General features: G+C 37.1%; 1 protein-coding gene across 1 annotated transcript; it reads right to left on the bottom strand.

Moving 5' to 3' along the window:
- Positions 1 to 11,677: 11,677 nt before the first annotated feature.
- Positions 11,678 to 21,442, bottom strand: LIN7C (lin-7 cell polarity scaffold C). Its single transcript, XM_019749173.3, has 5 exons — positions 21,373 to 21,442; positions 18,131 to 18,249; positions 17,801 to 17,872; positions 15,785 to 15,994; positions 11,678 to 15,233 (listed from the first exon to the last, which is right to left on the bottom strand). The coding sequence occupies exons 1-5, from the start codon at positions 21,407 to 21,409 to the stop codon at positions 15,078 to 15,080; spliced, it is 594 nt and encodes a 197-aa protein (XP_019604732.1). The 5' UTR covers positions 21,410 to 21,442; the 3' UTR covers positions 11,678 to 15,077.
- Positions 21,443 to 22,396: the final 954 nt, after the last annotated feature.

Consider the following 22,396-nt stretch of genomic DNA (forward strand, 5'->3'; position numbering starts at 1 on the left):
TTTTCATTACTGTATAGTGTTCCATTTAAATATACCCAGTATTCATCCACTTCTCATTAGTATTAAATGTATTTCTATTTTTTCCAACAATGCTACCATGAATATCCTTGTTCATGTATGCAAGAGTTTCTCTAAGATGTATTTCCTTTGAGTGTGTGTGTGTTTGTATGTGTGTGTGTGTGTGTGTGTGTGTAATTGCTGGGTCATAGATTGTGCACTCACCATTTTTGGATGCTGTCAAATTGCTCTCAAAAGTTACTGTACTTATGTATGCCTCCTTCAGCAGAGAATAAAAAAACTCATCACTCTACATACCACCAACATCTGATATGGTAAGACTTAAATATTCGAGAATCTGATACATATGAAATCAAATCAAAGTGCAGTTTAAATCTAATTTGAATTTAAATTTTGCATCTTCTCAATATGTATTGAACATCTAGTGTGCTCATTTATGCATTGCCTGTTTATTTCCTTTGCCTGTTTGTTTTCTATTGGGCTGTTCATATTGTTTTTATTGTTTTGGGTGAGGTGATAAATATTTTGGGTTTTATGGGCCACACTGTCTCGATCAAACCTATTCAACTCTGCCATTGCAGCATGAAAGCAATCATGAACGACACATAAACAAACAGAGGTGGCTGTGTTCCAGTAAAACGTTTTTGGCAAAAACACATGTTGGACTAGTTCTGGCCGATGGGTCATAGTTTTCCAACTCAGTACAGGTGCTGATCCTTTATTGAAATCTGATTATTTTTGAAAGCCATTTTCAGCATTATGTAAACTCAAAGGACCACATCTCAAAGGTGACCTTTTCTTGCAAGTTGAGATCAAGCACTTTCAAACTTCTGGTCTGTGTGGTGAGCTCATGCTGAAAATTATATTGCAGAATGAGCCAAAGAGAACCCATTCCAACCTTACAAATGGCCCTCTTTCTGGAATGAATGGCCCAGAAGTTGTCCTGCGCACTTGGGGTTCATCATACATTTCACCCAAAAGGCACCCCCAATATTTGACCTGATCCAATCACATGACCTGTGAAAAATAGCTGGCTTCATGAAAGTATAGGTGCCAAACCTACCACCTGATGTTAGAAGCTAAATATGTATATTAAAACTATATATGTATCCATATATGTATACACACACACACACACATATATGGGTATCTATATGCACATATATATACGTAAACATTTAAAAACATGATAGATTCGGGGAATAAGGAAAGAATATCAGGTCTAATCCATACTTATCAGACATCTGATATGTACGTGCTCTAACAGTTGAGTCCTCAAGATACATGCTATTGTTTCTGTGTTCTGGTGCCTCCATATTTGCATTTGGGGCTTTGGGATGGAGGAGCACCAACGTTGGGCCCCATTCACTTGCAGTCTCAAATAGGTGCATTTACTCAATTGTCCTTTTCTTCTGAGTCTCACTGTTCCCAGAATGGTCCTATTATGCACCGAAAATAGCACCTATGTTTTAGGGATAATTTAAAATAACAACAATCATTTTGAAGCACACCAAAAAAATAACAATATAAAATTGTTGACAAATGAAAAACATCGTTAGAGGCTACACTAGTAGCTGAATTTGGGCTTCTGGGCCCCCTTAGAATAGAGGTATTCTACCTGGCGCTCGGGCAAGGATTGAAGATGGTTAGCTGCAGCAGATGACACTTGTGCAGACCAGGTGGGTTCTCTGGGATGTGAGGACTAGTGGCGATGCTCCTGCTGTGACACGCTGAAGGCCATTCTTGAAGACCACCCTTTTCAAAACATCACTGAAAAGTTTCTTAGTCTCCTCCCCTGCTCTGGTATCCTGGGGTCAGACACCCTTTCCAGCACTACTGAAGACCCCCTATTGACCTCAAATTTCAAAATGTTAGGATAAATATCAGAAATATGTTCCTGTCTATGCCTCATTCTCTCTAAATTTTATTTTCATTTCCTGATCTTTCCCTTTCAAATCTAACCCAAGAGGAGTTGAGGGAACAACTTCTGAAGGACAGAACCCCATGTGGATGCCAAGGACTGAGGGCATCAAATAATATTATGAAACAGAATGAGGCAAAAAATTAAATGAGTGTTGAAGAAACCAGATGTAATAGAAAACTGAAGGTAGAAAAAACAGAAGAAAAAACTGGGAAGATCATCACCTAATCACTCTGAGAATTTGTTAGGACCAAAGTATTAACAGAAAGTTCAGTCAGAATTGTGTTCCTTTTTGTTCCCTTGGAATTCCAGATAAAACTCTACACATTTTGGAAACAACTTAGCACAAGACAATTATTTCAAAGAAGTGCATGTAAAATCTGTGTATCCCACACACAAAAAATAAAAATGTGCATACAGAAAAGCAGCTCTTGGAGTGGGATAAGGGTTGGTTTTGCTGCTGATACTGAAATGTTCTAGAAAGTTCTTCTTTGTCTACATGAACATATTTGGAAAGCAATCTAGAAAAGAAGAACAATACGAGATTTTAGAATCAAGAAGAAACTGTGGTAGGATGTGGAGAGAAGACTTCACATTCTGTAACTTATCTTTCTTTTCCTGACCTACACACCTAATGTCTCAAAAAAGACTCGTAAATACCTCTTGGGTAATTCCCAAACCTTCCTTTTTGTCTAGTCACAGCTACTATGGCTCTCTTTAAAATAAGAGGAGTGTCAATCAGAATGAAACATTTAACAATCCTAAGGTTTTTGAAAATGTCTTTAAAATCACTTTTTTAAAACTCTGAGGCAAGGCTTTTAAAACACGAGCAAACTACCAACCAGAAGAGGCAAAGCAAAGAAAGCTATGGAGATTAGGCCAATGGTACTGGATGTTATGATGGTGCCAAACACGCTGTTCTTAGGGTTTAGGTGACAAAATCTGACACTATTTGTCCAACTCTTTTTTTGCCTCATGTTAGTGTTAAAATATATGTATTCATTTCATAAAACACTGTGTGAAAATTTTAAAAGTATTTATATATGAAAGAGAAAATGGAGGACCTTGAGATGATAGGGAAACACTTTATAGCAACGTTGTCAGTTTGCTCCTTTTATTTCAAAAGAACACAAACTTATCAAGCTTTTCAACATTTTTGGATTTTTTTTTTCAAGGAATATTTCCTATGCATCTACTCAGAATCTGCTCTGCTAGGGACTGAAGAATTTAGATTAATTCAGGCCAGTCTCCATGTAAATCACCTGGGGAAGATTTTAAAAACAGACATTCCACCTCCACTGATTCTGACATAGCAGATCTGGGATGGGGCCCTGGATTCTACATATCCTGATTCTGATGAAGCAGCCCCCACCTGTCAATTTATGTCTCTCTGCTAGAAGACCAATGAGGAGAGCTGCACGACAAAATCAGCCATCAGAGGGGTCTCTTGTCTCCTGAACAGACAGGTCTGTGCTCAGTCAGTGCCTAGGACCAGACTGTGGGAAATGTGGTCAAGAATTTCTCAGCAGGACTTAGTCAATTAGTCTCCCTACAGTTAGAGACCTGAGAGGTGCATTTTCACGGTGGCCTCAGGATATAGGGTATGATGGAGTCCCTTCTTTCAAGCAGCTTACAATTCAATTTAATTTAATGGCATTTAGAAGCTTAGGGTTAAAAGGACTTTAAGACTAGTTCAGTCAACTGCCTAGGCTTCAGAATGCGCAACAGTAGCTCAGCTACTCTTAGGTACCTCTAGGGTTAGCACATCACATTACATCGCCACTGGTAGTAGAGTTCATTTTGGGCAGTTCTGGCTGTTAGAAAGTTCTGTCTTCCGTTGTGCCAAACTTTCCCCATGATACTTTCAAAATCCTCAGAAATAGAAGGAACTTTGAAGATCATGTGTTAAATCTTATTTACCAGTGAGGTATCAGACCCACGGAGGATAAATTTCCCAAGGCAACAACATACCTAATTATTGGCAGAACTGGAGCTAATATCTAGGTCAATTGTTCTTTCCACTCTATACTTGGTTTAATTTGTATTTTTTAATTTTTATGGAAAAGAGAAACATTTTGACAAATTTAGTGTCTGACAAAGCAAGTTAATCTCAATGTCTCAGATGGTCTTTGGTTTAGTTAAAGCAATTTGCCACGTGCCCTCTGAAATGACTTTTCTCCTGATCAAACATCCTATTTGAGCTTAGGTGAAGATATCTAAGAGATGTAAAGCCAAATATAATTTCCAGTCAACTATAGTTGTTCACAGACCAAAACAATACTAAATCAATGCCTTTCCCCCACCCCCAAACCTATATACTAAGTGGTAGATATTCACGTAATTTATATAGGTTTGTTTTATTTTCTTTTAGAGTATATTTGGAAAAAAATTTCTCTCCACATTTACAAAGCTTTGAATTTCATAAAATACATTTAAACATTGAGTTTACAAGAAAAGATCCATACATTTTTAAACTTAGGTCTGATCTTTAGTTAGCAAAAACTGCTGGAAAATTCTAAAACAGAAACAGCACTTTGGTGCCACCTTGTGGTGAAATGTTTAAAGGTAGGACTGTAAGATTCTGTGTATTCTCAGAAGGAGGTGGGGGGGGAAAGGTAGGGGTGTGTGTGTGTGTGTGTGTGTGTGTGTGTGTGTGTGTGTGTTATTGACTCCTTCCCGCCTTAATCTGCTTTAAAAAATATTCATAGTCGATAAGAAGTCACATTTGGGTTGCTTAATCCAATTCTGCCAATATTTGCAAATTTAAAAAATGATTTAAATGGTGGGTTAACAATTTGTCTTAATTTTGTTACCAGCCATTCGGCTCACACAATTTATATGTTCATATTTTTACCTGGCTGCTAGGACACCACACTTTCTAGGTCCTACTTCCACTTCTGTGGCTGCTCCTAACTGGAAGTAATCATTTCGCGGGAGATGGGGTACGAATCTGATTGGTACATCTCGGAAGAAGGAAGAGGCATTTGTGACCCTCCTCTGCCCTTACTGGGTGGGCAGCAAGCTTTGCCCCTGCAGTCAGGGGATCATGAGAATTCAGTCATGCTTAGATTTGTATTCCAACTAGGGTGGAGGATCAATGGACACGATAATGTAACTGATAGAAAGGGACCATCAGCGTGCAGTAGGTGCTTTAAAAATAGTGCAAGCATTTAACAGGCATTGCAAGCAGTGTGAGAAGCGCAATTGGTGCTGTATAAAGGTTCCAAGGAAAACCACAAAGCTAGCTGCTCAGACATGGTGGGCCTGTGTCCCTGAGCCCACCTTAGACAGGCTAGGATAAGAAAAGGCTGTGGGATCACTAGTTGTGAACCTTGAGAGTGACTTAATGTTCCTGAGTCTTATTTTCGTATGGCCCTCTAGCCCTCCTACCTTGTTGGACTTTGTAACACTCATCACCACCTAAAAGTACATTGTTTTCTTGTTCCTCTGATTCTCCCACCAGCCCGGTATCAGCTAGACTTTGTCTTGTTTGTTGCTGTATCCTAAGCACAGCAAGTGCCCAGTACGAAATAAATGCTCAATAAATACATGTTGAGACAATTAAATAGATTTTATGATTTCTACCCACTGAGATTAAAAATCAACTTCATTTAATTGAATGAACAGCACCATAGCTGGTAACTTTCTCCTTCCAACTTTCTCGTCATTTCTTTAGTTAGTTCCTTCTACCATTCTTAAAATGCTATTTTGTTATTTTTAAAGTTTTTTTTGCCACGTCTACAATTCACTTAAATTTATGCCATTTCTATAGCATTCATAGCTTAGAATTTTTAAATTGTTACCATCTACGTATTACTAATTTTATGATACAAGGTAATCCAATAGGTAGAAAGTGGTATTTTCAATGTGCTAATGCACTTTAATGGAATACTTACATACTGGAGATAAGATGCCAACGTGAAAATAAATGCCCAAGTGAATATTGATATAATACACTGGTTAAATTTCTTCTGCTTTGTGTGTGTGTGTGTGTGTGTGTGTGTGCGTGCGTGCGTAACACAGGACTCCAGCTCAACAAAAGGAAACATCTAACCAAAAAGGCCAAGAAACCTAACAAATAAAATGCAAAGAGAAAACTAGTTAAACATGCACTGTGACATTGGGAGAAAAGTATAGGTTTTGAAAAAACATTTGAGATTGAATCTTGGTTATGTTGATCACTAACAGTGTGATTCTGGGAAATCTATTTGGTCTCTGTTTGTATGTAAGTGAGATGACACCTATCACATTAGGTGGTTTTAAGAATTAGATTTAGGTTTTAAGGATTAAGCCTGGTAGATGTTTAAGGAAAGGCAGCTATTATCAGTATTTCTGATATTATAGTAAATGCTTCTTTGTGCATAGTTTATATGTTGCACGATAAAAATCATTCACATGAAACCAAGAACATTTTAATGTCATTTGAACTTTTCGAACAGAAATGGACTTTAGAGATTATCTAGGACAGAGGTTTGCAAACTGTGCTCAGAGGAACCCCTGGGCTCTGGAGCACAGGAAAAGCTGTTAAAGGGGCACTCAGGGATCCCCAACTCCTTGAACCAGAGTAGCTCTAGTCAACACATATCAGGCTTTGACGGAAGGATTTCTCTAAGAATAATAATAAACAATTGGAAACTACCTACCCCCTGTATTATACAGTCAAGGAAATTAGGACTTAAGAGTCATGTGTTCAGTGACAGAATTGTGACTTAAGTACAGTGTTCCTTCCACTATACTATGTCTTTGCTGTTATTTATTTAAAATTATACAATAGACATTTTAAAAAGCAGATCTTGGTTAGCAGTGCACAATTCTTCATGTAGTTCTGGTTGTGGTAATATCCAACTAAAGAAAATCTTCACTCATTTTTTTTGTCTTTAAATCAGACATTAGTTACTATAAAAATTTCAGCTACTATTCCTATTATTTTTACATAGACAAAAGATTAAAGTAACCTTCATTGCTGTCCTCCACAAACGGAACTCATCATTTTTTCATTGACCATACTCCCTATGCTGTACTTTATTTCCCCATTTTTTAAAAATTATAGCTGACATTCAATATTATTTTATATTAGTTTCAGGTGTACAGTGTGATGGTCAGTTATATAACTTAAGAAGTGATCCCCCAGTAAGTCTAGTATCCATTTGGCACTATACAGTTATCATATTTGACTGTATCTGCCACACTGCACTTTGCATCCCCATGACTATTTTGTAACTACCAATTTGTATTTCTTAATCCCTTCACCTATCTCACCCAGGCCTCCAACCCCCTCCTATCTAGCAGCCATGAGTTTGTCCTATCAGTTTGTCCTCTGTATCTATGACTCTATTTCTGTTTTGTTCATTTATTTTGTTCTTTAGATTCCATTTATAAGTGAGATGATACGGTATTTGTCTTTGTCTGATTTATTTCACTTAGCATAATACCCTCTAGGGCCATCCATGTTGTCACAAATGGTAAGATTTCTTTTTTTTTTATGGCAGAGTAATACTCTATTGTATATATGTACCACTATTTCTTTATCCAAATGTCTATTGATGGGCATTTCAGTTGTTTCCTTATCTTGGCTATTGTAAATAATGTCACAATGAACATAGGGGTGCATGTATCTTTTTGAAGTAGTGTTTTGGATTTCTTTGTATAAACACACAGGAGTGGAACTGCTGGGTCACAAGGTTCTATTCTTAATTTTTTGAGGAACTTCCATAGTGTTTTCCATAGTGGCTGCACCAATTTGCAATCCCATCAACAGTACACAAGGGTTCCCTTTTCTCCACATCTTCTGGAACTCATCATTTTAAGTGAGGTGATAAAAGATTGACCAAAGGTATTACCCCTTTAGTATCTTGGTCCTTTCTTAGACAGTTATTTTAACAAGATCAGCTGACAAATTATGTGTCTAACTTAGGTGTGCATCGTTTTGTTTTTGTATGGTTCCAATGCACGTTCTTGATCTACCTGTGGAATTATGGGAAGTAAACCAATTCAACAGTGCACAACAAATCACCACACTAGGTTGTAGGCATTGTGCGAGGTGATGGAGGAACAGATGTGAAGGACACATTTGTGATCCTTCTTGCTGTCATGGAACTTAACTTCTAATGGGGAAGGCATAATTCAGCATGTAATATAAACAAGGTGTTGCCACCTAACAGAGGATGAGGAACTTACGTTTAGATGGAGAGGACAGGCAGCTTAACAGAAATGGTGACTTCAGTTTACACCTGAATGGGAGCAGCCTTCCAGCAAGGGGAATTTGGTGTGGAGAAGAGCAAGTGGGGCAGTGAGATGAGATGAGGCTTGAGTGAAAGTAGGGAATGGGTTATGCAGCACCTCTCAAATCATGGCAAGATATTTGGATTTTATCCAAGTACAATGGAGAGTCTTAAGGATGGAGCAACACAATCGGTTCTGGTTGAATTAATGCTTTCCATCAGGCACATGGACCGTGAGGAGGCAGTACAAACCTTCGCAGGGTGACGTACCCTAGGCAATGACAAATTCTTATCACATTCCAATTGGAGCGAGGGCTGCTGCAGAAATCTCTCCTCAGTGCTGAATCTCCTGCCACTGCCAACTCCTGGAAAGTCCTTGAGTTGAGAAAGATGCAGCCATGCAGTCACTGGCAGCCTAGAATGAGGGAAAAAAGCTAAGTTCTGAGACGCTGATGAACTGAGGAGGCCGCTTGGAAGCATGATCTCAATTACACAGCTGCACAGGTGTCTAAGGAAACATTTCCACCGCAGAAAAAAAACTCAGCATTCCCCTCACCCCCCAAAGGCCAGGAATCTTATCTTTCCTTAACCCAAACCACTTCCACTGAAACCTTATCACACATGGGAGAAGCCACATTTAATTTTGTTTCAGTATCCATCGTTGATAATGCCACCAGAATACCTATTCTCTTAGGTATTAGTTTTCCAGGGCTGCCATAACAAAGTACTACAAACTGGGTGGCTTAAATAGGAGACACTGATTGTTTCCCAGTTCTGGAGGCTCTAAGTTTTAGCTCACGTGTCCTCAGGGTTGGTTCCTTGAGCACTGAGGGAGAATCTGTTCACACAGCTCTCCTTGCTTCTGGTACTTTGCTGGCACTCTTTGGCATTCCTAGGCTTGTAGAAGCACCACCCCAACTTCTGCCTTCATCTTTTTTATTAGTTTCAGCTATACAGCACAACATAGTGATTAGACATTTACACCCCTCACAAAGTGATCACCCCCATAAATCTGTCACCCATCTAACACTGTACAGTTATTGTAATATTATTGACTATATTCCCTATGCTGTACTTTGTCCCTGTGACTGTTTTTAGATAGTTGACATTCAATATTATTTTGTTAGTTTCAGGTGTACAACGTATTGGGTAGACATTTACATAATTTGACTCCCCCCCACCCCGTAAGTCTAGTACCCACTTGACACTATACAGTTTTTACAATATGACTGTTCTCCCATACTGCAATTTATATCCCCGTGACTATTTTATAACTACCAATTTGTACTTAATTCCTTCACCTTTCTCACCCACCCTCCCATCTAGTAACCATGTTTATTCTGTATCTATGAGCCTGTTTTGTTTATTCATGTATTCTTTTCTTTAGACTCCACGTTTAAGTGACATCATATGGTATTTGTCTTTCTCAGTCTTATTTCACTCCACATAATACCCTCTACGTTCATCCACGTTGTCTCATCTGCTTTTATCTTTCTATGGTTTTCTCCCTGGGTGTGTCTATGTGTCCAAATTTTTCTTTTCTTTTTTTTATAAGGACACCAGCCATATTGAATTCGAGCCCACCCTAATGATCTCACTTTAACTGGATTATCTCTGTAAAGACATTCTGAAGGGTTAGGACTCCAATATATCTTTTTCTTGGGTGTGTGTGTTGGGGGTGATCCAACCCATAACACCTAAAATACAAAAGTCAAAAACTAGACAGTATCTAAACTCTGGACTCAAATAACTTTCCCTTGGCTCTTTCATGCTTTCAGATTGCATTTCTTTGCCAAATAAAAAACAAAACTAAAGGTTTGGGTTTTTGTTCCTCGCTGATCAAATAAATTACTTTTAGTAATTGCCATATAAGGGGAGTTTATCTGTAGCCAACGGTTACACATTTTTTCCTTTATATCCAATTGGTTAAAGCAATTCTGGAGATTATAACAAATTAAAATTCTTCCATACCTCTTCTCCTAAAGAAAACGTTTTTAAAGGACCAAATCTTGACTGTGGCCAAAACATACCTTAGTAGTTGATGAAGGTTAGGAGAGCTTACACGTACCTGGTTGACATGAAGCACTTTTTAGAAAAAGTTTTAAAATCAAAGGAATAAAATTGACAAATGGGCTCTGTAGGAATTTACCTTAGGCTCTGTATATAAAGTCTTAAAGATTTCAACAGGTGGCTCTCTGCCAGCATACATATAAACGAACAAAAACTTTGGTCATCATTTCATTATATTATAACCAAGATAATCAATGATAGTAAATACAACAAAATCAGAATGGGAAGATTTAAAGGATGGGTATTCTGGTTTACTGAAATTTTGAAGAAACTGAGGGCTAACAACAAATGCTTTGTTTATCCTCGGTTGTCTGGTACATTTTTATACTTCTAAAAAATTCAGAATGGTGAATTACGCCTTGTATTGCCTGCCATCTATTCCAACAATCCATTGTCTCTACAGCTAGGTCATTTCCTCCCTATGAATTATTTTCCTAAGACTTATATTCTTATGATTTTTATTCTACATGTAGCTTCAACCCTTCACCCTCAAAACCCCACTCATTTTAGAATTCCATAAGTTTGTGATCATACTGCACAGAAATCTGAACATTACTATGAACCTTACTCCTTTTAAAGTTTTCAAGCACAAATTAAAAGTTATCTGTTTCCTAGGTATCAAAAATAAGAACTTGATAGTTTTTAATTACTGGCCACAATGTCTTTCTTCCTTTAGTGAATAAAATCCTGATGCTATTATACATGAAAATAATAGCAAACACAACAGCACTTACTATGGCCAGGCACCTTTCTAAAGGCTTTACAGATGACAGAACACTTACATTTTCATTGCACATGACGAGGGAATTAAGGTACAGGGAAATTAACTTGTGTAAGGTACTCAATAATGGTGAACCCAGATTTAAACCAGCGTAGTCAGGTTCCAGATTCTGTGCTCTCCAACACATACCATACTGCCTTTCTTAAAATAACACAAGAGAACTTTTTTCTGTAGTTATATTTTATGAAAAACAAAGCAAAATATAGGAATTTAAACTTTCATTCCAGTAATCACCATAGATTTTGCTTTTACCTTAAAGTTATTTTATACATAGCTTCCAGAAATACATCTGTTGTGCAGTTATATCTTTTTTTCCAAATCCAAAGAACAAGAAGTAATACAAATTTATTTTAAATAAGCCTTAGAATCAGAATTAAGTTGGTAAATGAAGTCACCCATTGAAAAAGTGTTAAATCCATTTTGGGTATTCTATTTCTTTACCTCGAAAAAGAATTAAAACAAAAGCATACTATCTGCTAGTATTTTAAAAAACTATGTCCAGAAACAAATCAGTTTGGAAGTTCTTGAAAATTAGTGAGCAGGCAATTTGTTTTTTTTCCATTATTTAACCATTACAGAACTGCGATGATTGAAAGAACACTGTTAGTGAAATTTTGGACAAGAAAAATATAAAACCAGATTGTTAGCAGAGGAGACAACAAAATATAAGTTAGAAAATTCATAAACATACATTTATTCAGGAAATACAATTACTAGAGTCCTTGATATTTCAACAATCATTCCACATTATAAAATATTCACGTTATTCTTTTAAGTCCACACCAAATCATGCTGACATTCTTTTCAGATAAGCCATAGCCATTTCTTTTATCTATTAAATCCTATAATATCCATTTAAATTGTAAACAAAGTACTTGAGCCAAACTACTTAAGTACTTGAACAAAATAACTCTCAAAAATTTAAAAGACGATGATTTTTAAACAACACATCTGAATTACCAACCCCCAAAGAACCAGGCCACTATAATTATTATGCTAATAAGTGGCCAAGTTAAGACAGCATATAATTATCAATGACATTATTTCTCATCTGCAGTTTTTACACATGCTTCCTCAAATAATAATCATTTATCTTTGTAAATTTTAAAAAGGCAAAGCGGACAAAGAGATACAAACATTAAAAGTTCACGTTTAACCTACTGGCAGATTTTATTTTTAAAAAAAGAAAAAAGGGAGACTGATTACTTCCCAAATAAGGAACACCAAGTACCCTTTTTTTTTTTTTTTTTTTAGGGCGGGCACAGCTCACAGTAGCCCATGCGGGGATTGAACCAGCAACCTTGGTATTATTAGCACCGTGCTCTAACCAACTGAGCTAACCAGCCACCCCCCAAGTACCTTTATTCCTAAAGAAATATAACCAATCATTATATTTGCTGCTACTTAACAGTAGCTGTAAATTGAATTATTCTATTCTGATACTTCCAAATATAGTCCAGTGTAATTAGAGCATTTTATAAAGAGGAAAATTAGTGGTTCTCAATCCTACAAGTCCTTCAGAACCACCCAGAAAGCTCTGGGGAAAAAAAAGGATCAGGCCCTACCCTCAGAAATTCTGATTTAGTTGGTGTGGGATAGGACTCAGGAATCAATATTTTTTTAAAGTTCTGCAGGGTGTTCTAATATGCAGCTAAGGTTCAGAATCACTGAGTCAACTCATTTTGAAATACCAAGAAAATAAATGGAAATTGGCAAGAGGGGGGATAGTTATATTTATAATTTACAAATCAAATACCTATGATACACTTACTATGTTCCTACTTATGTTCATGAATCATACATTTATTTATAAGATGAAAAATCCCTTCATTTCCTCACTATAGTAAACCACTACTGTACATCTTTGCCACTGAACGACTGAATTTTTCTATGGTCAGGGTTTAAAATTCTGGGGTACATTGAAAACTGCATTAATGAAAACAAACTACTGCTACTCATGCTCAACAGTAGCAAGCAAAACTACTGTATTTGGCTCCTTTAAGCTATCTTTATTTTAAGAATTATAAATAAGTGCCAACCCACACAAAGAACAGATTGTGGATTACTGTAGAAAAAAAAAAAAAAACAGCTTACTCAACTTACTAAGTTTCAACACCAAAAAAGATTTAATTTGGCTGCAAGTTCTGAAACAGCTGAGATACAGAACCAGGAAGCTATAATTTATAATGAAATGTTGACACACCCTTAAAAGCTACTGCAGCTGTAGCTATACTAAAATAAGATTTCTTCAGGGTTTCCTTACCCTGTAATGCAAGAATACGAGCATAACAATATTACTGTTTTTATATGCACCAATACCTCTTTAATATATAAAGCTCTACAACAAATACCTCTAATAATTTTACAATTAAATTAAGTCCGTAATTCTTCTACACTACTTTGGTCTCGACGTTTTAAAAAACAGTGAATTTTGAAAATATACAATTTCACAACATGATCCTATCAATAACAAGCACATTTTATAGTGGACTAAAGACACATTCAACCATGCAATCCAGTGTTCAATACCTAAATGATAAATAACAATGCTGATTGACTTTTAGTCTAAAAATCACTGAACACTGGAATAATCTTTAAGAGTCACAGTGCTCACAAACATGCAGAAAAAGGCATACATTTCTAGTCATCCTGAAGGAATGTTACAAAATGCCCACTTTGTTACACAGGGTCTAAATTCCTTACATATTTCTAACCATTACCTTCTTTTTAGCATCTGTCACTTAAAATTAAAAAAACATACAAATGTTCCTATAAGTTGTGACTGAAAAATGAACCTCAATTCCTTAATTTCAGCCTTTGAAAAGACCTCAGTCATAGTCTTACACTAATAGCTGCCTTTCAGTAAAACAGTGACATTCAGTGGACAAATGAAAGTATCTCTCAGAATTCAACATATTTGAATCATAAACAAAGATCACATCTCTAAATTCAACCATTTTAGTGTTAAGTTCCTACTCATTCTGACAAAGAGCCTGCAGATTCTTATGAATACATCACCTCATAATTTCTATATATCTTCAATACATCCTTCTATACCTTCCTATTTAAAATCAATTCTTTAAACTGAGCTGGTAAGAGAGTGTAACTCTTGAGGCTAGTGAGGTTAAAGTAATACTTTCTCTTTTTTGCTTCTGCTACTTCCCATCACAAACTAACTGGCTCATCTCTAGGAATGGAAGGACCAAAATATAAGAAATATATTTACATAAAAATGAACAGCATTAAAAAAAATTGTAAAAGATGAAACCTGAACCTGTTTTTTGCATTTGTAATTTGGTAACTGTTGAATATAAAGAGATGTAATCTGTAACGCTAAAAATCAAATTACATCCTCTTGCCTTGCTGCTCAAATATTATGAAAGAATACACGTTTTAGCAATGATTGTTTCAGTGTTTAAAAACTTACTTTTATAAATCAGTATAAATGACTATTCATTATACATTATGTTAAATAAAAGTAAAAAACTTCCACTGTGCTGAGTTACGATTTGCCAGTGATTATATATGTGTGTTCAAAGTAGAAAATGCAGCAGTGATGTTAACATTGACAGTGTAATGAAATGCTGTAGCTCAAATTGTTTATGTTTAGTTTCTTGGAAAACTGTAAAGAAATTTTACAGGTTAAAAAAAATAAAGTAGGCAAAAAAAGAATGGGAGAACTGTTATTTTTAAATAAGCAGCCAAATGAAGAAAACTTTTTTCCCTAAAAAAAGATTAAGAATGTAAAAGTACATCTTAATATTAAAAAAGCATTTTTAAAAATCTATAACAACTTTATGACAAAATCTGCATTTGAAAAAAGTCTGTAAAAAGAGCAGGACAGAAGTGCCCTCATCACCTTTTACTTTTTCTTGTCAGAAAAAAGTATATGCATTTCTGGAACCATAAATGATGTTAAAATAGGCATTTATAAAATGGCAAGGAGCATTTCACGGGAAGTTTCTGTTTGTTTTTTTTTACAATCATTGGCATTGCGGCCATCAGTAGGTCACAAGTAAAATTTCTCTAGCTAAAAGCAAAATGGAATGTAAAGTTTTGAACTGCATTAAGTCTGTTGCCTGCGTTTGGCCGATCTCATTTTTTCAAAACGTGACTCCATTTCTTCTAAGACTTTGGGTGTATATCGTACCACTAATTTAACCTTTCCTTGAGCTGCTTTCAGCAGTTCTACAGCTTTTTCGTGATGCTCTCCTTCCACACTCTAGGGGGAAAAAATACATAATTAATATCTTAAAATACATATGAGTAAAAAACTTTTCATGTTACATCATTTCAATACTACAGACCTATAAAACACCACAGCTTTATCATTTTAATCAGTGTGAAATCCTCTAAGTCATATTCTGTTTGTAGTCCAGGAACTGGTTTCTAAGACCCAAATAATCAGCATATCAATCTACATGCCCTATTATTTCACTAAACCAGAAATAAATCAAGCAATTGCCATTCTATAAGACTAAAATGAGAGGTAGACTTCTAATTTAATGACTGCCTTAACTACTAAATAGCGTAACTACTTCATTAAAAAATCACACTAAGCATTGCTAATTTATATTGGAAAGAAGCAAAACACACTTAAAGTCCTTTAAAATGTATCACTGTACTAAATAGTACTGCCTAGGATTCCCCCGAGGGATTTTTAAACTATAAAGCTTTTTTGGTTTTTTCCCCTACATGTTCTGTTTCTATAACTCCTATGCACCCCCAAGTGGTCACAGCACATTACTACAAATAGAAATAAAATGTCCTTACCACTCCATTAACAGAAAGAAGTTGATCCCCTCGCTTGAGGCCTCCATGTCTATCAGCAATTCCACCTGGAATGATTCGAGATATGTAAATTGGAGAGTTTTGTTCTTTGCCTCCCATGATATTGAATCCAAGGCCCTCTTCTGTTTTGGGGAGCTCAACAACTCTAGGATGAGAATGTCCTTCACTGGCAGCAAATGCAGCAACAGTAGCCTGAAAGAAAATTTTACATACGTAAAAATAATACCTTTGTTTACTTTAGTTCTTCAGTCTCTTTTTGAAATCCTTCGAGGTACACACTTTTGAGGCTTGAACACCATAAATTCACTGGCAGTTCTGAGGAGAAGGTAAGCTAAGTGGATGGTGTTTTAGAGAACATGACTAGAAAGCATGCCCTGGGACTATGTAGGAAGTGTTCAGGTCAATCCATCCAGTGCCCAGGACATCTGTGCAGCATTTGGCAAGCAGGCTTGCTGGGCGGATGAACCCTGATTGGCACTGAAGAAGAGAACTGTTCCCAGCAAGCCAGCAGTCTTGAGCTTTGGGGCTGGATAGCCTGGCTCCTTTAAGAGCCTTTGTGGGGGACTCATCCTACCTACATAACCTATAAGAGGCAGGTGTCCTCATATGCATGGCTCTTGGCTGCTGTACTACTTGTTCTTTACACTAAATAACTCACCGAGAAATAACTTAGTATCAAGAAAGAGAGAACTACATATAGTCAACATGAATGTTTTTTGTTGCTTTAATTAACTACCTAGTTACTACCACAACCCCACAGAAGATGAAAGAGAGCCACATCTTTAAACTTTTCAAAGTTAGACTAATCTAGATTAATTCTAACACAAAGTTGAGATATTTGGTTTCATTTTGCTTTTAAAGTTAATTAAGTAATCTGGTGCCGTTTTTCATGATGGATCTGGATGCATGAGCAAAAATGGGAAGGGTTAGAGAAAGGAAATCAAAATTTGTTGAATAATACTATGTTCTAAGCTCTGAAAGAGACGTCATTTACAGATAATAGAACTAAGGATCAGACACTCCCTAAGCTGTCAAGGTCACATAACTCCAGAATTAAAGTCACGTTTCTATGGTTTTTTCTTACTCTGCCAAACAACACGTACATGTTTTAAGTGTTTGTATTCAAACAAGCATCCAGTATTTCCTTTTGGGAGCCAGTAAATATCAATGAAAAATGACCTGCTAATGACTAACTCTAAGTCACCTACTGCTGATATTAACCTATTCTAATCATATATGATAGACACTAAGATCAATGCTGGAATTATTAGAGGAAAGCGCTGGTACAGAAATCAAATTAAACCTGCCATCTACAGCTCTGAAGAGATAACCTACTACTGACAATACTCTATATTTGCAGAGTTAAAGTAAAGAAGAAAGCAAAGAACAAAACGGGTGAGTATCCCAGATTCTTCCACTTACTGTTTGTGCAGTCTGAGGCAGGTAACCTAGTCTGATGCTGCCTCACCAATAAAATCAGGATAATAATTCATACATCAAAATTTAGATGAAAATTTACATCATTAATGGTATAATTAAATACATTGTATAGAATAACTAGCGTGTTTCCCTGAAAATAAGACCTAGCCAGACCATCAGCTCTAATGCGTCTTTTGGAGCGAAAATTAATATAAAACCTAATCTTATTTTACTATAATATAAGATCAGGTCTTACATTAATTTTTGCTCCAAAAGATGCATTAGAGCTGATGGTCCAGCTAAGTCTTATTTGCGGGGAAACACGGTATGTATTATGTGTATTATTATTTGTGTGCAAGTGTATTTTTAATGTATTATCTAAACTGCATGATAAATGATCTTTTATAAAGACAATCACAATGGTCCTATTACTTAGTACTTGAGCAGTAAGTGCTGTGTAGGCTGAAGGACACTATTTGTTAGTTTTCAAAATAAGCCTATTATGAATCTAATAACTGCATATTTTAAACCTCTAATTTATACAGAATTCTCTCAGTTTGAGTAAATGAAAAAATTTACCTTTGCAGTGGCATTAGCTCTGACTTCTGGACTGCTGCTGATGTCCACAGTCTCATAGACATGTTCATACACCTAGAAAACCCAAAGTTATCACTCTGATTTTTAAATCTCAGAATATACCATGTTTGAGTTCTGTGATGTTAATGAATGTGTTAAAATTTTAGGCAAAGTTATGCATTTTCCATTAGAAATTCCAAAAATGAGAGGGACAGGTTCTAATGTTTTTCTAAAGTTTGTTTTCTTAAAAATTCTGAACCCAAATTTCAATGTATTTATTATCTTATCTAATTAACTCAAACTTTTAGTAAATTTTAAATCTCATTTGCTCACCTCTCTTACAGCATTGCAGAATTCGCTTTGAAGAACTCTTTGTAAAGCCTGAAGTTTCTGTGGCGGTACCTCTCCACTTCTTTGTAGTTTTTCCAATAATTCAATTGCTCTACAAATATCTAGAGTGAAACAAACACACACTGACAGATAATTTTCTCTGAGGATTCTCTAAATAACTATGTAACAGTGTAGCAGTAAGAATTCATTCCTCAAAGACTAACAACAAATATGTAGAACATAGAGGGAAAAAACCTGTAAGAGTATGAGCGTGCGTGTGCGTGCGTGTGTGTGTGTGTGTACATATGAAAATAAGAATGTAAAATCTGAGAAGAATGTAAAATACTGTCACATGAAAGGACTGGGGGTCAAATGTGATAGACATAGGAACATTGTACTGCTTCAGAAAAGCTGACAGTATTATAAGTTAACTATTTAGTCAATAAAATTTACCTATAATTTCTAGTAATCAACGCACTGAACAGTACAAAACACTGTGCTAGTGAAACCACTGTTCATTTCCCAAAGGATATCTATGTAGATACAAACTGCTCAATTACAGATGCAGTTAGTGGCAGGGACACATTTAAAACAATGGCACAAGTGACTACAATTAACTGGCCTGTTTTCAACTTAGGAACAAAACAGTGTTTTAATTAAGACAATCAAATACAAAGGTTTACAAAATAGAAAAATAAAAACTGAGTTTTATCACTCTGGTCTCAATACTAGCAGTGATCGTGGGCAAATTATTTAACCTCCCTGTGTCTATTTCTCCACTGTAAAGTGGAAATAACAGTACCTTCCTTGTAAGAATTACTTGATGACTAAACCAAAAAATACACAGAAAAGGGTCTGGCATGTAGCAAGCATAAATGTTATGTTACATTTGGCACCAATTAATCCTAAGAAAGACTAAGGGATGGTACACATTTACACAAATATATTAAGCATGTTAGACAATTCTCATTGGAAAGTGTGAAGGTAACTATTTTATGAAGTAAGAAATTTTATGAGAGTCAGAGTCATGTTACAACACTGTTAATGGCTATCTTTTTTTAAACTGTTTTTGTACCCCAGGGGGCTAGAGTAGCTATTATTCTACTATTCCTTGCCTTTTTTTAAGTGGAAGGAGTTCTAAATTTTATATTATATGGAAGGACTACAACTTTTTACTCATAGAATGTGGACTTCTTTGTGTCTGTAGCTGGAAAACTAAGAATAAATGTAATAAAGAAAAAAGTAGATTTCCTAATTTCAGGTAATACAAGCTTAAACTGATGTTAAATATACAATGGAAACAGACTTTGCCCATTCTGATTATCCCTCCACTAGAATGGCTGGTGAATGGGGACTGTTGGTTCATCAATTATTTTAATTTGCAAAGTTACAATTAAAAAAATGAAAATACTCTCTACTGAACTTACACTGTACCTAATATATGCTTAATGTATTCTACTGAATCATGTTTTGATGATTTAGAGGGCACTCAGGGATCTTGATCATATGCAATGATTTTATACCGTAGGATTGTTGGCAACATTTAATAGTCTATTAAACAGAATTCTACATAAGAATCCGTGTTGATGTAATCTGACTTTCTTATCCTGCTAAGTGGCAACCACTGGTAATCCATCCTACTCAGATGCTGAGCATTCTACTCTGGAACTGAAAAGATCTCTGAAACAGCAAAAAACAGAGCCATGACTACCAAAAAACTAAATGCCGGAGGTTAAGTTTCACATTTTGTACTGCACTGAAAAATACAAAAGACTGCCAACATGTTACAGTCCTGCAACTGGTTTTCAAAGAAAAACACCTACCGCTGTTAACATCGAACAGATCTGTTCCCATCTAAAAGCAAAGTGCCACTGTGCTCAGGAGGAAGATGTCACAGTCTTAGGCCTAACTTAGCAAGTCTTCCCAGAGTAGCTAATCCCCTGTCAAAAACTATGCTTTAATTAACGGTTTGGTGGACTGGAGGGAAACTATGTCATTTATAAAGGCTTACAAAAGTGAACACCATAAGGAATAAACAATGTTAAGTTTGTCAATTTGTGTGAATACATGAGGAAAGAGGTTTCTCTAAACACAGTTCTAGAAGTGTATTCCTTTCTTAGAGCAGAAGTTACTTAATATTCAGAGTGTAACTGCAAATGTTAATATCTGCAAGATATCTTCAATCTCCTTCCTAAATTCTGTTTACTATTTACTAGTACTTAACATGTTTAGTTTGCACTTCTGGACTCTTATCCCATGACTTCGAATACTAGTTTGTCAAAAGCATGCTTGAAGTTGTTTGAAATAAAGGATTTGGGGAGGGAACAGTGGACTGTTGAAAATCTGTTAACAGGACCTTTATAGCCGCGTAACCACGTATTTTCACTGACTTTTCGGTTTCTAATTATTCAGCAGGTTTTATTTTCACTGACTTTTCGGTTTCTAATTATTCAGCAGGTTTTATTTTCCTTGACAGTCTGCTGCTCTAAAACTAAGGAACCAGCCACAGTTTGCAATTGTAAAGAAGGAATAACACTGCACTTCCAAAATATTTTACAACCTACCACTATTCCCTCCTAGTTATGTAATCTTCCCAAGAAAAAACCGGAAGGATTGTTTTTTGTTTGTTTTTTAAGGAGGTAGGATTGTTTTTAAAGCACTTTCTCTGTACCCGTGAGGGGCACTAAAGCCAGCAAACACCCTAATACAAATAAAAGGGAGGTTGAGGTGAAAGTAACCATGGAGTTTGTGCGTAAAGAAGGGGCGGGGGGAAGGTTCTGTGCGACTGTGCCCGGTGTCCGGGATGCGAGCGGTAACTGAGTGAAGGGTGGGGACACTGGGTTTGTGCATCGCATAAGCACGGGTCGTGCGTGTTCCGTATGTTGTCCGTGAGGACTGGGCGTGTGATGTCTGTGTCGGGTTAACAGGTCTCTGAAAGCCGTTGTCTGCGGTGCCCACCCAGGGTGCGCGTGTGCTGCGTGTGTGCGCGAACGCGGACAGGTGGTGTTCCACGGTGCTGAGCCCGGGAGAGTTTATGTGAACAGAGGAGGGATCTGGGTACTAGTCCAGAGGTTGCAAGCGCCCACCCTGGGGCCGGGCGCAGTGACGTCGACGGTCACAGGCGCCAGCGCGAGGGACAGCCCGGCTCCGGGTCTCGGAGCCTGGGCCGCTCCTCCTCCCATGTTGCGACACGGCACTCCTCCACCCCCTCCGCCCTCCTCCGTCCCGGTCGCCGCCGCACTCACCCCTCTCCAGCCGCACAGGTTCCCCCAGCGCCGCCATCTTCTCCCTTTCCCCCCCGGCAGACCCACAGGAAATGACGACACAGGGGCTGCGGCGAGGGGCGGGGCCTAGCGGGAGCCGAGAGGGCGAGCGCGGGCCAGTATCGCGAGAAGGAGACCCGTGGGTTGGACTTTACCCCTGCCTTTGGGGGTGGAGGTAACTGGTCCCGGGTGCTCGAGGGTGTGCTGCATCTGTAGTGGTTCTGAGATTCTCGACTACCCCGGCCGCCTAAGGTTGAAAAGAGCCGTTTTCCCGGCTTTTGTTCCCTGCTTGGGGATTCACGTTGGAACCCACCAGCTTGGAACCCTCAGCTCACGTTAAAGAATCTGGATTCTTGTCCCACCTTCACCATTGGTGGCTCAATGCTCACTTAGACACTTTCGGCCTCAGTTTCCCCATCTGAGCAACAAAGAGCCCTATTCCCGAGGTCGTTTCCATTCTTAAATTCTGGGATTTGGTGACACCTAAGTATGTAAACGGATATCACAAACTCTCTGTGGCAGCATTGTTTTCATTTTTAAAAAATCCGAGGTGCAAATCTTCCCTACAAATCTTATTTGAGAGTAAGGATGAAAAGCACAAAAATTATGAAACATACCTGCGTGACGCAGAGAACATGGCACTTTGGTGCACCACAACGTCATTTTTAAAAGTTGACCTAGAATCTTATATAAATGAAATATTATGAAGCAAATAATATTCTTCATGCGTTACTGATTTTTAGGGCAACCTTTGAAAATTTCATGAACCAAGAAAAATTTTAGTCCTTAATTTAAATGAAATACTAATTTACCCAGTATTTAAATTCCACAAACATTTATTCAAGCTCTATTCTGTGCTGATATATTAGAAGCACTCGCAAGTTTCAACATTTCATGACAGGCAGTCCCACTCTTTCCAGTCAGTAGTGATATTTTCTTCTATGAATGTCACCACTATGCTTTTCCCCCCACCCCCTGGACCCTGATTTCATCATCAAAGGTTTCT

The sequence above is a fragment of the Rhinolophus sinicus genome, chromosome 14 (genome assembly GCF_057876585.1).
Source record: "Rhinolophus sinicus isolate RSI-liver-muscle chromosome 14, RSI-T2T, whole genome shotgun sequence".
NCBI classification, from domain to species: domain Eukaryota; kingdom Metazoa; phylum Chordata; class Mammalia; order Chiroptera; family Rhinolophidae; genus Rhinolophus; species Rhinolophus sinicus.